Consider the following 17,730-nt stretch of genomic DNA (forward strand, 5'->3'; position numbering starts at 1 on the left):
AAGAGATGATATAATTAATTTCAAAAGACCAAATAATTTTATTAAAAACAATTAACATTTTTTAGCATATAATTTTATATTAATTTTTTTTAAAACAATTGTGATGATGACCTCCACAATTTGAAGTAAAGCTGTCGTACCATAATGATATTTCTATGTATATAATTTTTTTGGGCGGCCAATTTTCATATACATCAATTTTTGAGAAAAAAAAAGGAAAAATTTTTAATTATAAAAATCTTTGGGAGGGTTCCACCACTGGCCAGTGATCAACAGATTTTAAAACAAATCGATGGCCATAAATGATCCCAAAAAGGATTCGAGTTTATTTGACATGTCACATGATGCAAGTCTTTAATCACAAGCTGTAGATGTTGGCATTGTAATTTTACATCACAACACTTGATCAATAATACATTCAGTTTCAAAATTACAATGATACTGAAAATGTAATTTATGTTTAGCTAAAATTAGATCAGTCTGTATTTAAATTCGAATTATGGATTAATATAATTTTTAATAAGACTCTAAGATTACATCCGATAAGGATGAATATTTGAATAGAAGTTATCCGAGAAGGATAAGTGTTTGAATCGTAACTCTTATCAAATCTTGTTTATATTATAAGATAAGAGTCTACAAGAATTCTATGTATGTTTCGAGTATAAGACTTAGTTGAAGAGATAAAGACGCAAGCTTTATTGAAGAAACTTAAGCTAATTTGAACTTAATGAAATCCAGAAGAATTGATCTAGTCCTAGAAATTCGTAAATAGTTAGCAACGTATTTGACTGAAATTCTAGATAAACCTATCAACAGAATCCTCCAAATCAATCACAACATTACCTATTTATAAAGTCGGTTGAGGGTTTTAATCAACACTTGAATAGCACATATTCATAAGCAAGAATTTGAAGATCTGGGTAAAACTTCAAGAGATTATATAAGAGAAAATTCTTGAGATAAAGATTTTCCAAGAAGCTCAATCCGTGGGATTGAGTGAGAGCATACTCCAATAGCAGTTGCCGTGTTCAAGTTCAACCACTGGAGGTTCCAGTAGGAAAGACAAAGATTGAAGAACGTCAAAAATTCTGCCTACCTACTGCGGTAGAAGACAAGCGGGTTGCATGTCTTGGGTAAACATGTCTAGTTACAAAAGTTTTGTAAATATTTTACTTGTAATACTTTCAATCAATACAATTGGTTTTCCTGAGTTTGATTGCCCTTAGAATTTTACATTTGAGGAGTTCTTCAAGAATTTCCCTTCGTAACCAAATTATTGCGTTAATACTCTAAATATTTTATATTGATTACTAATCCGTGCTAATAACTTTTGTTCAGTATTAACGTATATAATTAGGGGTCCTTGGATAATTTCATATACACAATAGAATTACAATTTTACATGCTTTTCATCCAGCAATATTCTACACTCCATTCCCTTGATTTTTCTTCCCGTGGAAACAAATGAAAACTATATATATTTTGTATTCCACTATTCCTCAAACTACGTAAAAAAATATATTGTTCAATTACTTGATACATAATGCTTGCTTATCATTCAATCCAACTTGATTACCCTATGCAAGTTCCTAAGAATGCTATCACTACTATAACCAAAATTCTTCTACTTACATCTGATGAAGACGGTGCACCAGAGAACTTGATTCTGTGAGCCTGATCACTGCAAACAAGAAAGAAACAAATAAAATTATTGGTTAAGGTGATGGAAGGTGTTTGTATGAATTGTATATTCATGATGGTATATTTGGAAGATTTAAGGAAAATTAACTCAAAGAAATGATGGAACTAACTTTTCAGTACACACACACACACACACACACACAGATTATTGCAAATGCTTTTGATTTCCATTGCATAAAGATTATTTCGAATGGGACTGAGTGGGTGGGGGGCGGGGCGGATGGGATGTCCGCCCCCGCCCTCCGGCAGCAGTGCGGGGGTGAAAACATCACCCCCCACATATGTGGGGGCGGGGTGCGGGGAAGCGGTGACCCCGCCCCGCATATGCAGGTATCACCCCCAGGTGCAGTTGTGTTTGCCTTCTTACCTTTGTAACGATGAAAGTAAGCCGCAATATATAGTATTTTCAGGCAAAGGAACTTCAGTGCCATCATTCTCTGGGTTTACTACATTCACATAAACTTCTTGCCCCAGATACCATGAATTAAGATTCTCTGCACGAAGGTTCCAAAGGCCGGCATTGTCAAGAGAAACTAAAATGGCTGTCCAAGCTCCAGGAAAGACCTGCTCTCAAGAAGAAATAAGAGTTTATCAACATAATATTTCAATGTTTTTTCCCTTTGTTTTCTTTTTTTGGCTTTTTTGTTTCTAGCTAATCATTTATAAACAAAGAATCAAATTTTAGGTATATTAAGCTAGATTCTGAAAATGTATCACTTCTGAATCGATTTCTTCCGGTAGCTAGATTCTAGTATCCAATCTTAGGTATCTTAAATCTATTAGTACGAGATATTCTTAAGATTCAATATTGAAAGGGGATTCAATATTGAAAGGGGCTACCTGGCAAATGCTGATAGCCTTAGGTCACAGTGGAAATCAAAAGGGTTCATTTTTAAGATTTCAACGAGGATCTTTCCAGAAAATTAAACACCTAGGATTTGCATTTCATTTTGACAGTATGCCTCGTAGGTTCCTAATGTAGTGAGAGGCAGGGAGCATCACAAACACAATCCCCTAGACCCATTCTGCAATTCTTCCATGTAGATAATCCGAAGAAAATTAGCATTCATACAGATTATAGAACTCCTTAGCATTTAAGATAATCTGTACTTTTCTTTTCCTAAATTAAGCTCAATCACCTTCCTAGTTATTGTCTCTCCCATCCCTCCATTGCAGTTTTTCAATGCAAAAATTGTTCACCAGGTGATCTCTCTACAAAAGCATTTTGGGTCAAGATTGAGAGACAGGCATACCTGTGTAGTGCAGCGAGCAACACCATCCCATTTGTTGTAAGTGCCTCTGCTATTCTCTGTCCACACTCCAAAATCCATACTACAGTTGCAACAGGAAATTGTCCAAATCAATCTTTTAAGTACACAAACTCGAAATTTTCAATTAAGGACATCAAAGCTAAAGGCTCACCCCACAACAAAGAATGCATAGCCATCCATGTGGTAGCTCTGGACAGTTGTATCATTGTTTTGAAAGATGATTTCCATAAATCCTTTGTGAGTACCATTAATTAGAGATGTATCCATTTTGGGAGGCCTGTTCATCAATCTATTCGGGAAATCCAGCTTGTAGACTCCCAGCAAGTTGAACTGCTGCGCAAGCTTTATGGGTGTTGAAGGTGGCAAATATGAAATACCATTGAGGGTAGTACGCCACTTCCCATCTATAAGCTCTGGAGGTCTATTGAGGATCACATATACATCCGTAACTGTAATTTGACCATATTTGAAAGATCCCTGTGGGTTTGGACGAGCAGCACCAGCAGAGACATTCCACCTGAAAAGCACCATGGAGATGAGAATGTGACAATAGTCTGCCCAGCATCCATGACTACTCATCCAACACAATAACAATGTTGCTTTGCCCTCCGACAAAATGTCAATTGTAAGCAGTTGAAAAGATAATTTATCCCAGATCACATAACTTATTAATGTTGAGACCAGAGATGAAACCATCTTTCAACCACTCACTTTCCTGCATAGGAAATGTTACTGATTGATGTAAGACTCTAAGAATCTTTGATGAAGCATACAATATGTCCTTTTGGGATATTTATGTCATTAATCCAAAAAGAGATATACTTAACTACAACCTTATGGATCTTGCTTGATTCATTGAGAAATAAGAGTCGTATTCATTAGGAAGATCAGGAAGAGGACCTGAAGCAGGTCCTAGAGAGTTGAAGTAATGCAAAATGGCAACTCCAGTAGCCCTAACCAAAGCAGATGAATTGACAAACCGCGAACTTGCAATCACGTAGTAGTCATGGCTAGCATTTTGATCCATCGTGACCAAGAATGAGTATGACTGACCCACATGAATATCCATGTCTGTGTAGTTCTGCTGAACTGTGTAAGATCCTTCAGTCTCCACAAGAAGTAAGTTATGATCTTGTATTCGGAAATTCAAGCTAGTTGAAATACCAACATTGTGCACCCGGAGGCGGTATGTTTTTCCTGTAGCAAAAGAAATTTCAAACATTTGGCTTTTACAAAAACTGCAACCAAGAGAAACTGCACATATATTTCATGTTAATTGAACATTTTCTCTCTTATCTCAAACTTGGATTTCGGTGGCTTAAAAAATACTTCAAATATACAATTGTTTATAATTAAGAACAAACACAAATTCTCCTTTTAATTCATCTTTAATATCCTCCTATCTAATTCAACTGCATTTCAGAATTTTAACCATATACTATATAATATCAAGACTTTGGATTTTGAGAGAACTTTCCCCACCCCTTTCATTCCACAAGGTTAATCAAACATGCTTCTCACCATCTTTATGCAGTCTTCTCTCTACCTTTAATTCACTCATAGGTTTCATTTTACATCTGCCATGACATGTGAAAATAGGTTTATAGGTCATGCTTTCAAGATGAATTAATATTTTAAGTTGGAGATCAATTATTGGTCTCAACCTTGCCTTCATGTATAAAGATAAATAATATTCTAGGCTCGTTGAGGTACATTTGGGAGTAGTACATGGCAAAAGAAATTTTATGATTATTCTATTAATAACTTAGTCATGTAGAGGAAAATGGATTGATTTTAAGAATGTGAACTTATGAGCATGGATGAGAGCCTAGTGGTTAGGGCTGAGTATTCGTGGGTAATAAGAACAAGTATCAATCTATTTTTTCAATTTATCTTCAATCAGAACCTTGCATAAACCAGATCCTCTACACCCTCGAATAGCAAGATGACACATCAGCCTCTTACAAATTAAAACAGGTTCTCATCAATAAAATCCTTATTTACCGATAAAGAAAATAAAATAGGTTCGCCCACACTAAATTAAATCTGCAAAAATGTAAATTAGAAAAAAGGGATGGCTATCCACCCTTGGCCAGATCCCCCCAGGCAAGGTGGGTCTCCGACCACCCTGCTCCGTGATGGATCTTTGGCCACAGTAGAGGTTGTGGCCGCGTCGCGGTCACCACCTCTAGTCCACCCTAAGGGTGGTTATATATGTCTTTTAAAAAATAAATAAATAAAATTTGAAAAATAATCCTGTGTAGTATGGCCATTCAAAAAATAGTAGAATTCTCATGTGGCGGTTTGTGATTGGTGGGTGTCCTAATCATAGGTGCTCTATTTTAGTGACTCTCAGATCATTGGCCATTGCTGCTTACCAAATAATTAGTACAAGATTAGTAAGCTAACAATTCTATGTTTGCACGAAGGTAAGAAATGTGATTAGTTCATGATGATATTTAAACTGATCAAAACTTGACGAATGGACAGTTATGATCTATTGTAAGTTGGTAGGGGTTTATAGGCTTACTGTGATTAGTTAAATTCATGGTAGAGATTTTACCGCATTAAAATTTTCTCACTTTCAATTCAAGTCAATGTACAAAATAAGGCAAATACTGATATGATAGATATTTGAATTTCAAAGTGATAGTAAGGCCTGGCCGGAAAGTGATCTTGCTAAAAAGTTCAGTCTTCTATGGCAAAAGTCCTACTATTGAATTTAAAAGGTTGAGATCTAGAGAAATCCACCCCATAGATTATGCTAGAAAATCTAAAGAATCCTGATCCATGACAAACAATTAGATTAGGTTTTTTTTATAAGTTACACACAATTAGATTAGTCGAGAAGGTTAATGCTACATGATTGGCACACACATTGTAGAAAGTTACCTGGTTCAACGTTTATTGTCTGGTAAGCAATGCCATCTGGAACAACTGCCTCATCAAAGCGATAGGGACCAAGTCCATTAATGAGGATACCATCCGGAACTCCAAGGTCAGTTCCTTTTTCAACATCCTTCCTTAGTTCCTGTTTCACCATAAGCATCTGTCAATACCAAGGAAACCAACAAAAATAACCCTAACAAGATATACACCGACCTTATGACTCTTAGTATACCAGTCACTAATGAAGATTGTAATATCTCCATCTGGCATCCCGAAGGGCAGTGGAATCACTTCTCTGTTGTTGATGATGACTCCCCCATATCCACCTGCAGCTCTCTGAAAGCTTAGGGAAGGGAAGTAAAAGAAACTCCCTATTTGATCTTTAACCTGAAACTGATATGTCCAATTCCAACCAGCAGGAATTGGACAATTAGTCCCTGAAACACCATCTTGCCAAGAGTTCTTCCTATGTTGTATGCCATCCCTGCATTACATTAAGCAATATTAAGATTAATAAAGTTGATACATGCATTTCGCTAATTCTTTACGGTAGAAGTAGATATACCATGTGAGTAGCAACGGCTCATCAAGGTTATTCTTGACATTGACAACAACATTCCAATTCGTAGTGACATTGAGAATTGGTCCTGGAAAATGCCCATTAATCCCAATCACCTGGAATAATTCGATCAAAATTAATTGGCAAGGGAGGAGTAGCCAAGACATTAAGCACAATGTGGTATATGAACCACAACATAGAGATGTACACCATAGTAAATGAATGCACAATATTACAGGAACACAGATAAATAAAGCCTCCACTCCAAAATCTAGGATCAGTATGAGAAAGAAATAATGGAAAAGTAAAAAGATGGGTTGACCGTGCTTAAGCAGTCAACAGGTAAACCTCAACCTCATCTTCGTACCCAAGTTTAGGTTAATTACTCATAACTCGTGCATCAAGTGAAAAAGGAATGTAGATGGTTAAAAAAATAAATGACACATTGACAGCATATTTGAAGAAGCACAAATATTAAGAGTAAAAATTAATAGGGAATCAAGTGTTGATGGGTAGGCCAAGAATAAAGTTCTAAGAGTAACATACAAATGTGGTGGACGTCACCTGGCAGGAAGAATAGTGCAAAAAATGCATTAAACAAAGGTGTCTTTATAGTGGTATTGATCTCCAGATGCGAGAAGCAAATTCTCAAGATTACATCGTGACAAAGCAAATAATTTATTTATTATATTATGCAAGTACAAATGCCTGATTTTTGAATCAGCATATTGTGGGACTTTGCACATCTAATACAATAATGTTAAAGGATTCAGATAAATTGAAAAACACACTCATATGGCCACTACATGCTTCACAATTAGATTACTGATTACCACATTCAATCATTCAATTCTAGTATCTGAGCTCACAAATTTGCTCAGATAGATTACAACTGTTTTAAGACGAAATAGTTTGAAACTTTTGGTTGTCAGTATGGATTTATTTAGTTTATATTGTACAGTAACTGCTGGAAACATGTGGTTCATAGATTTCTAAATCCAAGAGTTAGCTAATGATGAAGCAACAACCAACAGCAATATTATGAATAACTAATAATCTGAGAGTAACTTGTATGGGCACAAAACGAAATGCATCACATTCCACAACCCAAAATTAAGCCTGAAAGCCCTTTGGGCACAAATCAACATTTTCCCCCAATAAGAAAAGTGAGGTCACTGCCAAACATATATAATTGCCAACAGGGATGGGGAGTTGCCCTGCCGCCATTTAAGAAAGAAGGAAAGAAGTTCTCGCATATAGAGCAATTGGCAAATAAGATTGTCTATTATCAATACATACAAAATTCAGGCTTTAGTTAAATCATTAAAATATAAAAAGAAAGACAGCAAAAGAACTCAGGTGCCATAATAAGATTAACTAAGTACAAACTATGAGTTTAGCAAACAGTGACAAAATCCTAACGTTATTTAACAAAGGCACTTTCGTGAGATACAAGAGAGCTCCTATGTTGTCATCGCTCCAACAGATTAATGGTAGATCTTCCTTCAGGCACCACTCATACCTTTTTTTGCATTGTGCTTTAAGTCAGTGCTAGATTACTACATTCACCTTTAGCTCTTCCTTTAATTTTTATCTCTTCGTTTTTCTCTTTGCTTTCATATTTTAATGGCGAGTTTTAGATTTTGACTAACATCTTGGGAAGGAGGAAGAGGTATAGCTTCTACTTCACGAACTGAATTCTGACCGAAACCATCCTACAAGACTGGCTACTTTGGGTCGAACATGGAGGTAGGGTTGAAAAGTTTGGATAAACAAGTATTGTCTGGAATGTCGGTGAAAATTTCTCGGTATACTTCATCAATGCCGTAGGCATTACAAGATTTGCATTAGGAACTTGTTCCGAGTTAAATTTCCTTAGCTTTTCACTCTACAGTTTATTCAAATTAATGCGCTAGTAAGCATCTAGGCCCGGTTTGGATACACAGAACCATCTATTCTCATGTTATCTCATCTTATTATTATAATTTTTTTTACTTCATAAAATATAATAAACAATTCAATTTTTTCAAATTTTAAAATAAAAATTATATTAAAAAATTATATTCTAATTTTCAATCTCTAACAAACTAATCACACGAACATTACCCAAAATTTAACATGAGCTATTCCTAAACAGTGTGCATTTACTTCCTAAGAACGAGAGTGACAAAAACTTGAGAGTAGAGGAACAAAATCAACAAGTAAAGAGAACTGCAGAGAATGGAAGTGAAGAAATAACCCGTTGTTTAACTCCAAGTGGGGAAGCAGTGATGTAGGAGACAGTCCAATCGAAGAACACAAAAGGGTCACCTGCCAAGGCGGCAATTGGGAAGCAGGAGAGAAGGACAACAAAGAAGGATGAAGCTGGCATTGGATCCAGATTCCTATACCAAAGTCTCTTCTTTTTATTTTCTTTCTGGGTAATGGGTATCCGTATCTTGCTTGTCTTCACTGAGAAGATAGAGAGAGAGGGATGGGTGGGCTAGGTTGCGAGTAGAGTGGTAACAATAGTATTGGCATATCTTTGCAGAGAAACAGCTATGGCCAGAGGTGCCTGCTACTGTGTTGTGGGTCCCATTGGCTGCCATTTTTATAGAGAATCGAGCCGGAGCCACGGTGTTTTCCACGACTTTAGAAAACGCGGATCACATTGCGGGCCATTATTTTTTGACAGGGGGAAGTCCTTTGCAGGCCATTATTAAAGCGTCAATCGTATTGGGAAAGTTCGGGTGAATTTGGAATTCGAGCTGCTGCTGCTGCCTGCTAGTCTTTTTGGACCGACACGGAAAAAATATAATAATATAGATACAATTTTTAATACTAGCTATTATTTTTTAGAGAAACACTATTTTACCCTTTCATTTATACCATTTCATTGGACCGCTTAACAATTTTTTTTTTATTTAATAATTAAAAAAGTAATTTTAAGTATATCAGTATATTTTTTTATTTTTTAAAAATATTTAAATCTATTAAAAAAATATGAAAAAAAATTTACACTGAACGATATATCCTACGATCAAGATGGGGCGGCATAGTAGCCGCACCCTATTATTTAATGATAAAATAACATACTTTAATCCGTATTTGATGTTTTTAATATAGGGTAATACTTTAGTGTAAATATCTTTTTTTATATTTTTATTTTTTTAAAAAAAATTAAAAAATATACAACTTTACTGATAATCGATTCTTTGAACATTAAGTAAAAAAAAAAATTAAAATACTTGGACGGTAATTTTGAACAGTAACCATAAGAGGACTAAGTAGCATTTTTTTTTAAAATATTTGATAGTAGTTGCCTTATACTGGCATAAGAATTGTGGTAGTAGTATTTTTCTAGATTGACGATGCTTAAGGTTGCATTTGGATATTGAAGTGAATTGAATTGAGTTGAGTTGAAAAGATAAAATATTGTTAGAATATTATTTTTAATATTATTATTATTTTGAGATTTGAAAAAGTTAACTTGTTTATTATATTTTGTATTCAAATTTGAAAAAGTTGTAATGATGAGTTAAGATGAGTTGAGAGAAGTTAAGGATCCAAACGAAGCCTAAAATTCACATGTTGGAATCAACTGTTGCGATATGTTTGATAGAGTAATGATATACACACAAAATTTTCTAAAACTCTTTACATAATCATATTTTAAATTGAGAGTATTTATGTAAAATAATATTATTTTCTTTAAGTCATTTTTATAAAAGAAAAAAAAATCTATTTATAAACCTTGTTTTTAAACACTACTAATAGAAAAGTTTTCCACGTTAATTAGGCTGCATTTGGATGTTAAACTGAGTTGAATTGAATTAAGTTGAAATAATAAAATATTATTAAAATATTATTTTTTAATATTATTATTATTTTAAAATTTAAAAAAATTGAATTGTTTATTATATTTTATATTAAAATTTGAAAAAATTGTAATGATGAGTTGAGATGAGTTGAATTTGATTTGGTTTCCATACGTACTAACAAATAATTGTATTTTAGTGTTTTTGAAGTTATAATGAATTCCAACTTATATGTTGCAAAAACCCTACAGAAAGGGAGGGGAGTATGTGGATTTGAATAGAAAGGGAGAAAAAGAGAGGAGACTAGTGGTTTGCTTTTTCTTTTTTCGGTCAAGAGGAAAGTGAATGAGCATATAGCTTTAGGGATCACCGCTGGATAATCCCTTAGTCTGAAAGTTGGTCAACAAATCATGATGATCTGCATCTCTGGAATCTGGATTACAACTGCAAAAGAGAGAAAATTATGGAAATTGTTGTCTCTTCCAGTTCTAAAATGCGTTTCAAAATTAACCACTTCAAGCAAGCGATTGGCTGGGTACCCCAACTTGGGGCTTTGAGCTCCTATGACAGAGCTGCGTAAGTTTTTCTCTGCAAGATCAAAGTTCAGGCTGCCCTTAGGTTTGATAAATGTAGGTCCAGCCCCAGCCCCAGCCCCAGACAGACAGACAGACAGACAGGTATTGTGATTCAAAGTTTCAAACTACAATATTTTTTATAGCAAGACAAGCAACCATTCATTTCGTCCAAAAAAGTGCCTTCGAATTCAAAGTTTTCTTTTTTCAAACCAACACCCTAGCCATTAATCATTGACAACTAGACTAATGTAGGATATTTGAGTTGAAAATTGAAATATATGATTGGCCGATGATACGGCTGATTCATGCCATTAACTTCCCCGCACCTCCCCAGAAGTAACAGGTCTATTTGACAAAAAGGAACAAAAAAACAGGGTAAAAGAATAATGAAGAAAGCCGAATGGGACAAGGAAATAGGGCAAATTGACGCTCAAACTTCACTTTCATTTTCATACACATTTTAGTTTGAAGATTCACATACAAGAGGGTAGTACTGTTTTTTCCGACTGAAATTAAATACCAAAAGTAAACATCCAGGAACATACTAGTCGCGTGTAGATGCTGTGTTACGTGCCAAAATTGGTATTTGCAGTGCGCTGTGCTCGGCGAAGTTCACCCAAGAAGTCCATAGGTGAACCATAAGGTCCAGCACCAACTGGATCCGTCATCTGAAAGATAAGCAATGCAAATGTGAGAGAGAGAAGGGTAAATAGGAGCAGTGAGAATTTTCATATTCACCTGATGAGGAAGTCTAAAACTCCATGCTGATGGGGCAGTTCCTGCGTACATAACTGGTCTCTCTGAAACAAAAAAACTCCAAAAACGTAAATAAACCCACTTGGATATTCACATCATGGTATGCATGCAATTCAGTCAAATCATCGCATGCTAGATTTGCTAAGAAAATCCTAAATATAATACCCTATAGTGCAACACCGGTGACACAATGTTGATGCTGGCAGACAGTCAAACAGAGAGTTCTCTCTGATGTGAAGTATATCAATGCATGACACCTTAATGGTGCTACCCAATCTCCATTCTTTTCACAGCTCATCTATCGGTCCTTTCTACCTGAAATTTATAAATCACTCACCAAACTCTATATTTTGCAGCTCCCATTCAAAAATGTTAGGAAATTGATAAGAGATTAAAGCATCATTTAGTTTGAAACTCAGCTGAATCAACGGGACTCCACCAAAGTCCATCATTCTATATTAAAACTGAATACAGCACTTTCATCCTTTCTAACATGTTGATGTTAAGCAGATAACAACATATATATAGTCCACAAAGTGTTGGATGCCTAATTGGTTGATGGCATCTCATCTGTTTTCACATGCAATAGTGGACTAAATTTGCTGTTTGATTAGTACATGCCACGCTGTAGACCATACAAATACAAGTAAAAATTCATAAACAATTCCACACACTAAATCAAGAAAAACTTGGTAGACGTCTATTTAACAAGTATGCAAATAAATTTTTTTTTTATTGGCATCGGGAATCCAGGAATAGCGTCCCAACTAATCCCGGAGGTGCACAGGCCCTTGGCAAGGAGTTTCCCGCAAGTGAACTTCGGGTAATTCAAGAGAATCCCCTAGTCCAATGGCCCCTAGAGATTGTTTGCACCCAAGAGGATTTGAACCTTAGACCTGGGGGGAGCATACCCCCAAGCCCAAGGCCTTCACCACTTGAGCCAACCCCGAGGGGTTAACAAGTATGCAAATACAACTGAAGTTGGTGGATCGCCAAAGGCAAAAACATCATGGTTGGCCTAGATGAACATCGCTCATATTCATAGTCTAGCTGTTTGATCAGAGGCTATTCAGGAAAAAAAATTAAAAAATTAAGATTGTATCGAGCTAAGATGGTGTCATCTTACAATATCACATTGCTCAATTACATTTTGTATCTTACTCTTAAAATGTAGGTTTTTGTTAGCCAATAAGAAAAAGAAATCAGAACTAAGAAATTGTTTGTGCAAAATTGATGATTTCAAATTGTTAATCAGTTCTATTAACTATATTGTTTGGTATATTTGCATTAAACTCTGCACAATGATGATCTAATTCTAGCAACTCGAATTTGTCCTAGGTTCCATCATGATGGAGTGCACAAGAAAAAGGTAAAAGTTCATCCACTCACCAGATAAATCTATTGATGGATTATTGTAGCAATCCAACGCAGCTGCCCAGCCTGCATTTGAAGATACATGAAAAGTGGAGATAACAAATTTTAGATGGCATCCAAATGGCCACACACAAATCACTGAAGAAAATAGTTTAAGATAAGTGTTAATCAGGAAAATTTTCATGCTGATTTTTATATCTCAAGGCCAAGAGATTTCCTTAATATTTTTGCTAAGTCCATTTTATTAAGAGTGCAAAGGTGGGACTTTACTAGAATGTAACTACATATCTGTTAAAGAAGCAAATAATACACACTGATTCATGATAAGGAATTAATTTCATTAAGCACAGCAAGGATTCCAACCAAGTCATCCCACACCCAAGACACTGTGTCGTGTACATTGGTACGTGTATCTCCACTAGCACAACAAATGAGCAAGTTGTTCAAGAACAACCTGAAACATGCCTTGATAAAAGCTCTTTATGTTTGTATTTCTCAAACGAAAAACCTAGCAACTGATTTTAAGGCTCGAATAAACATGCGAAGCTAGAGCAAGACAAAACTCAGCTTATTTAGGCAAGCAACACAAGCTCCTGAGCTGGTTCATGAATGAAGCTTGGAACAAGCACATATATAAGCCAAACTTGCTATATATACAGAAATTTTGTCATATTTTAAGTAGGGTTTTCAATTGTTTAAAGTAGATGAATAGGCCAGCACTTCCTGCATAGATAGTTGAACTTGGGTATTCTACCAGGACTGTACTGTCATAAAGGTGATGTACAAAGGACACAAGAGATCACAAACAAATAATCAATAAACATAAAATAATCGTGTTTAAGAGACTGCTGCAAGAAACATACGATCATCCAAGAGCCGAGAAGCTTCACTGCGACAGCATCCCTCTAAAGCTATTAATCCTGAACAATGATTTTCATTCAGAAGATTGCTGCTCCCTGAATCCCCATGATCGATGATGGGAAAGTTTCTTGAAGCACCAACTTGATTCTTCTCTACATCATTTCCATAAAGATTTTTTATTTGATCAAATCGATCTGCAAAGTTTAATAAATTCAAATCGAACATAAAGTTTATGCCAACAGATGTGCAAATTCACCTTCCTAACAGAATGCAGCAATAAACATCCATTTCCTAAGTTGCCCTCTTGCATCAATAAATATATATATATATATATTAAATATATATATATATATCTTTTTATAAGTAAGAAAGCCAATTTTATTAAAGGAATGAAATAGGCGAAGCCCATGTACACAAGACGTAAAAGATATCTATAAATTGATATAAATAAAGAGACATCTAAAAGTTCATTGAGATAACAACTTCACTCTTTCATGTATGAGCTTTCTGATCATTTGGTGAAGTAAAGAGAGGTCAAACAAACACAAACCATAAAATTTCAGATCAACCATGTCCACAACAAAATCGTCATTTTACCAAATTCCTACATCTAAATTTAGTTTCCTCAACAAAAATTTCACCAACAAAATTGTTAAATAGGCTAAGTTAACTAATAAAAACAAGAAAAAAGCTTTAAAAAAGATTGATAATGGTGCTGTCCATTGGAATGTAAGTTTTTAGAGAGCAACTCAAGATTGGGAGTTGGATACGTTTGCTGATTTCTTTGACTTCTTGTATGCTATGTTGATTGACAAAAAGATGGAGGGACGATTTGGAATCCAAGTGGAAACAAAAAATTCTCGGTGTGCTCCTTCTATAAGGCTATCTCAGGATTTTCTAATGATCATTGTTTCCCTTGGAAGGCTACTTGGAAATGCAAAGTCCCTCCTAAGATTGCTTTCTTTATATGGACTGCATCTCTTGGTTGGATTCTCAACTCAGATAATTTGAGAAAACGTGGTCTCATCATTTTAGATTAGTGCTTTATGTGCAAGAAAGACGAGGGGAATCAGTGGATCATCTTTTGTTACATTGTGAGGTGGCCCAGTGTTTATGGAATGAGATCCTTAATCAGACCGGGGTGGCATGGGTTATGCCTGGAAGAGTTAGGGATATTTGGAGGTGCTGGACAGGAATTAGGGGAGATGCCCACATCGCTGCTGTGTGGAGAATGATCCCTCATTGCATTATGTGGTGTTTGTGGATGGAGAGAAACAAGAGGTGCTTTGAAGACATGGAGCATTCTTTGGATGAGCTGAAGCGATTTTTTTACAATACTTTACTCTCTTGGGCTTCGGCCATTATTTGTAATATGGACAATCTTCATGATTTGCTTATATCTCTCACTAGTGCTGAGATGTAATTAGGCATGTTCGTTGTATACTACTGGTGTACTTGGGCTATGCCTTTTATATCAATAAAACTTTACTTTTACTCATTAAAAAAAAAAAAAAACTTTACTTTTAAAGTTCGTTGATAAGGGCATGTTTTGAAGATTCATGAAGTCTCATTTCGACAGAATTTAGGGTAATAAAAGTTGAACACATCTGATATATTGCTTATTAAAAACTTGAAGTGGTGCAGTTTGCAAAATCATGTAAGTAATTTTCAATGCCGTTAACTTTTATGGAGGCTCATATTGCTTGTAAACAATTGGTGCCACCTTTGTTTTCGTTGGCTCAATTCAGGATGATATATTCATTCTTTCAATCCTTGATAAATTCAAATGGATCTATTCGATTTTCATGTGACAATAAAGCAAGCATTGAAAGAATGATAGCAATTCTATGTCATCAAGTTCCTTTTTAATAGAAATTAAAAGTATATGAATTAAAATGAGACACACAAGCAAATGGAGGCAAATAACTCAGATGAATCCTGCTGACCAGGCTTGCTGGATGCAAATCCAAATTAATATTCCAACAGAGTAGAGCGTGGTCATTTCAGGAAAAGCAGGGATTATTTTCGGTTTTCTTCAAATCTATCGGCATCCTTGTTATGAGACTTCAAAATAATAAATTATGTTCTACTGCCTGCGCTGTCCAGAACACACAGCTAAAATTGGAACCCGCATGCAGGTTAGAAAACCAAAGCTTGATATTAATCGCATTACAACAGGGAGTAGGAATTAGTTGTGATAGTCAACTTTTATTTACAATCTTAAACATGGGTATTCTTTTTTTTTCTTTTTCTTTTTTGCATAATATGCGGTTCCCATACGGTCAATGAATGAACATCCATAAGATTATCATCGTACAATGCGAAACAAAAAGAAACGATAGACTGGGAATACAAAAGAGGAAGATAAATGACCTGCTGACTTGCGCCTGTTAAGAGGGCGATTCCTGCAATCGAAGAGTTTTACTTGTAAACACGAAAAAAGCGAAAACTCAAGAAAGAGAAAAAGAAAAGAAATAACAATAGAAACCTTAGATCGGGAGGAGCATGACGCCTGATGGCTGTATCTGCTGCAGGTAGTGTTGGGGTATGGTTTTCAAGCATCTCTCTCTTTCCAACGAGGGAGAGGACTCGAGGAGTCGCAGCCGAAGACTGAAGAGACGGAGAGAGGAGTGCACGACTGCACGCGCGTCGGCAGTTCTTTTTAGTTATTACATCAATCGGGTCGCGACCGTATCGTGTGTATCTATCTATGCGAGAAATAGTGCAGTTTTAGGATAAGTTCATGTATTATATTTTAAAAATGGTGGAGTTTAATATTAAAAAATTAATTTTTTTTACATAAATTCATATTTATCTATTTTTTTTTTTTAGAAATATGCGGAATTTATACATTTTAAAACCGTAAAAAGTATTAGTATTCCATCCAATATTAGATTTCAATCTCATTGAAAAGTCATGTAATTTAAAAATTAAGGTGTTGTTTGGATAATTGAGATTAAATTAGTTAAGATAAAAGTTGAAAGTTGAATAAAATATTGTTAGAATATTATTTTTTAATATTATTATTATTTTAGAATTTGAAAAAATTAAATTATTTATTATATTTTGTGTGAAAATTTGAAAAAAATTTAATTATAAGATGAGATAAAATACTTCTTATATCCAAACAGTGTCTAAAGCAATATCATATCAACAAAACAAAATAAAGAATATTATGTAACATAACTCAATATTAGAAAAAGGCCAAGAGTGAAAAAGTGAGACACATGAAATGAACTCCACATATGTTTATATATATTCAAGTTAGTTTTTCAGACAAAATTAAATATCTAATAAATATTATGAAACTTTATATGTATGAGATCTCTCTTATTTTAGGTCAAGAACTCTATGAGATCTCTATTCATTAGTACAACAGTCTATTTTAGATTCTTTGACAATCAAATTTGATGGAATTAAATAAAATTTATTTATTTATTTGCAAATTTTTGAAAAATAATTAAAATAAAAATGTCTTTAAAAAGAAAATTATTTAGTCAAGTTTAGTTGTCAATAATAGAGGAGAGAGAATAAGGAAGCTCATCGAGTCATCAGTCATCACCCCTCCAGAAAACTCAAGAAATCAGAGATGTTGGTGCATTTGATTACAAAATGAACAGTTATATGATCAACAACTAGTTTTATTATTACAATAAACCAGTCAATTAATTGAGGAAATATGAGAATTCCATAGATTAATGAGGTGTTGTTGAGAAATCGTTAAAGTCTTACAGATCCAACCATTGATCCAAAAGTTTTACGACTATTAGATACTAATTTGATTAAGTTTTTAACCCTCGGAACATAAAAGTCTTTTAATGATAGGTTGTTTACAATATGGTAATTTATAATATCATCAACCCTTTCAAATGATACTTCTAAGGAAATACCATTTCAAAGAGAATGCTTAGAGCAAATTTCATTTAATTATTGGGATAGAAAAC

General features: G+C 34.7%; 2 protein-coding genes across 3 annotated transcripts; both read right to left on the reverse strand.

Annotated features, from left to right (window-relative positions):
* Positions 1-1,468: 1,468 nt before the first annotated feature.
* LOC121240401 (monocopper oxidase-like protein SKU5) lies at positions 1,469-9,210 on the reverse strand. 2 transcript variants are annotated; one of them, XR_005935533.1, is made up of 9 exons: positions 8,663-9,210; positions 6,430-6,539; positions 6,078-6,348; positions 5,868-6,006; positions 3,809-4,172; positions 3,127-3,492; positions 2,958-3,036; positions 2,072-2,198; positions 1,469-1,684 (listed from the first exon to the last, which is right to left on the reverse strand). XR_005935533.1 is itself a non-coding variant. In XM_041137849.1 (9 exons), exons 1-9 carry the CDS (start codon positions 8,792-8,794, stop codon positions 1,576-1,578), a joined length of 1,767 nt encoding a protein of 588 aa, XP_040993783.1. In that variant the 5' UTR covers positions 8,795-9,209; the 3' UTR covers positions 1,469-1,575. The 2 variants fall into 2 exon arrangements, 1 of the variants encoding a protein (XP_040993783.1); XM_041137849.1 differs by having other exon boundaries at positions 2,072-2,268; positions 8,663-9,209.
* Positions 9,211-11,218: 2,008 nt separating this feature from the next.
* On the reverse strand, positions 11,219-16,513 carry LOC121240458. Its single transcript, XM_041137922.1, has 6 exons — positions 16,275-16,513; positions 16,160-16,191; positions 13,789-13,980; positions 12,941-12,991; positions 11,534-11,595; positions 11,219-11,463 (listed from the first exon to the last, which is right to left on the reverse strand). The coding sequence occupies exons 1-6, from the start codon at positions 16,346-16,348 to the stop codon at positions 11,362-11,364; spliced, it is 513 nt and encodes a 170-aa protein (XP_040993856.1). The 5' UTR covers positions 16,349-16,513; the 3' UTR covers positions 11,219-11,361.
* Positions 16,514-17,730: the final 1,217 nt, after the last annotated feature.

This window comes from Juglans microcarpa x Juglans regia, chromosome 7S (assembly GCF_004785595.1).
Source record: "Juglans microcarpa x Juglans regia isolate MS1-56 chromosome 7S, Jm3101_v1.0, whole genome shotgun sequence".
Classification (NCBI taxonomy): domain Eukaryota; kingdom Viridiplantae; phylum Streptophyta; class Magnoliopsida; order Fagales; family Juglandaceae; genus Juglans; species Juglans microcarpa x Juglans regia.